The sequence below is a fragment of the Phytophthora parasitica genome (genome assembly GCF_000247585.1).
Source record: "Phytophthora parasitica INRA-310 unplaced genomic scaffold supercont2.1, whole genome shotgun sequence".
NCBI lineage: Eukaryota > Oomycota > Peronosporomycetes > Peronosporales > Peronosporaceae > Phytophthora > Phytophthora nicotianae.
In genome coordinates this window covers 1380309-1380949 of record NW_008634126.1, presented here as the reverse complement: position 1 = coordinate 1380949, position 641 = coordinate 1380309, and the positions used below count along the sequence as shown (strand labels likewise).

Below are 641 nucleotides of genomic sequence, written 5' to 3'. Positions count from 1 at the left end.
GCGCTTTTTTCGAAAAAAAAGACGAGCAAAGTTTTCAATCCTCGATGCGATTTCTGCCAAATCACCCGCTTTCACGCACTCACAGCGTTGGACGACACAACAACGAAGTAGTTCCTTGCGTTTATGGATACCGAATGCCATACATCGATACCGAATCATCGCGGGAATTGCAGTGCAAGCGTGCGAAGTTATCTCTGATACTATTCAAGCCATTTCGTTCTCTGGTCGAATTGCTTGGCACCCCAAACTGTTCGGACGATGCGTGGCTACAAGCTTACACAATGTGGGAAGGAGATCGAAGTGAATTTGTGAAGACGATCATGAACAATATGAGTGATTATTACTATGGCCTCAGTCGTGCGCAAATGCAAGCTGTGCATATCTCAAACCAGGGTCTCAGGAGTAGTCATCGTGAACAGGGTGACGACGGAAGTTCTAGTGATGAGGAAAATGATGCACTATTTGGTGAAGGAGACCCGTTTCTCGGAGACGATACAACACCAGATGACACCTATGTCGAGCTTTGGAGCGGTGACGATACAAAAGCTAGTATTCTTGAAAGTGAGCTGATAAATCCTGCAATATGTCCAACAACTGCGGCGCCGAATAAAAACATATCTCACATCTTGGTTGTGTTTAAT

At 45.2% G+C, this 641-nt stretch overlaps 1 protein-coding gene across 1 annotated transcript; it reads left to right on the top strand.

Moving 5' to 3' along the window:
• Positions 1 to 232: 232 nt before the first annotated feature.
• PPTG_00347 (hypothetical protein) lies at positions 233 to 570 on the top strand (the record flags this gene model as incomplete). The annotated part of the gene is made up of 1 exon (XM_008891730.1): positions 233 to 570. The coding sequence occupies exon 1, from the start codon at positions 346 to 348 to the stop codon at positions 568 to 570; it is 225 nt and encodes a 74-aa protein (XP_008889978.1). The 5' UTR covers positions 233 to 345.
• Between the last annotated feature and the right edge of the window lie 71 nt (positions 571 to 641).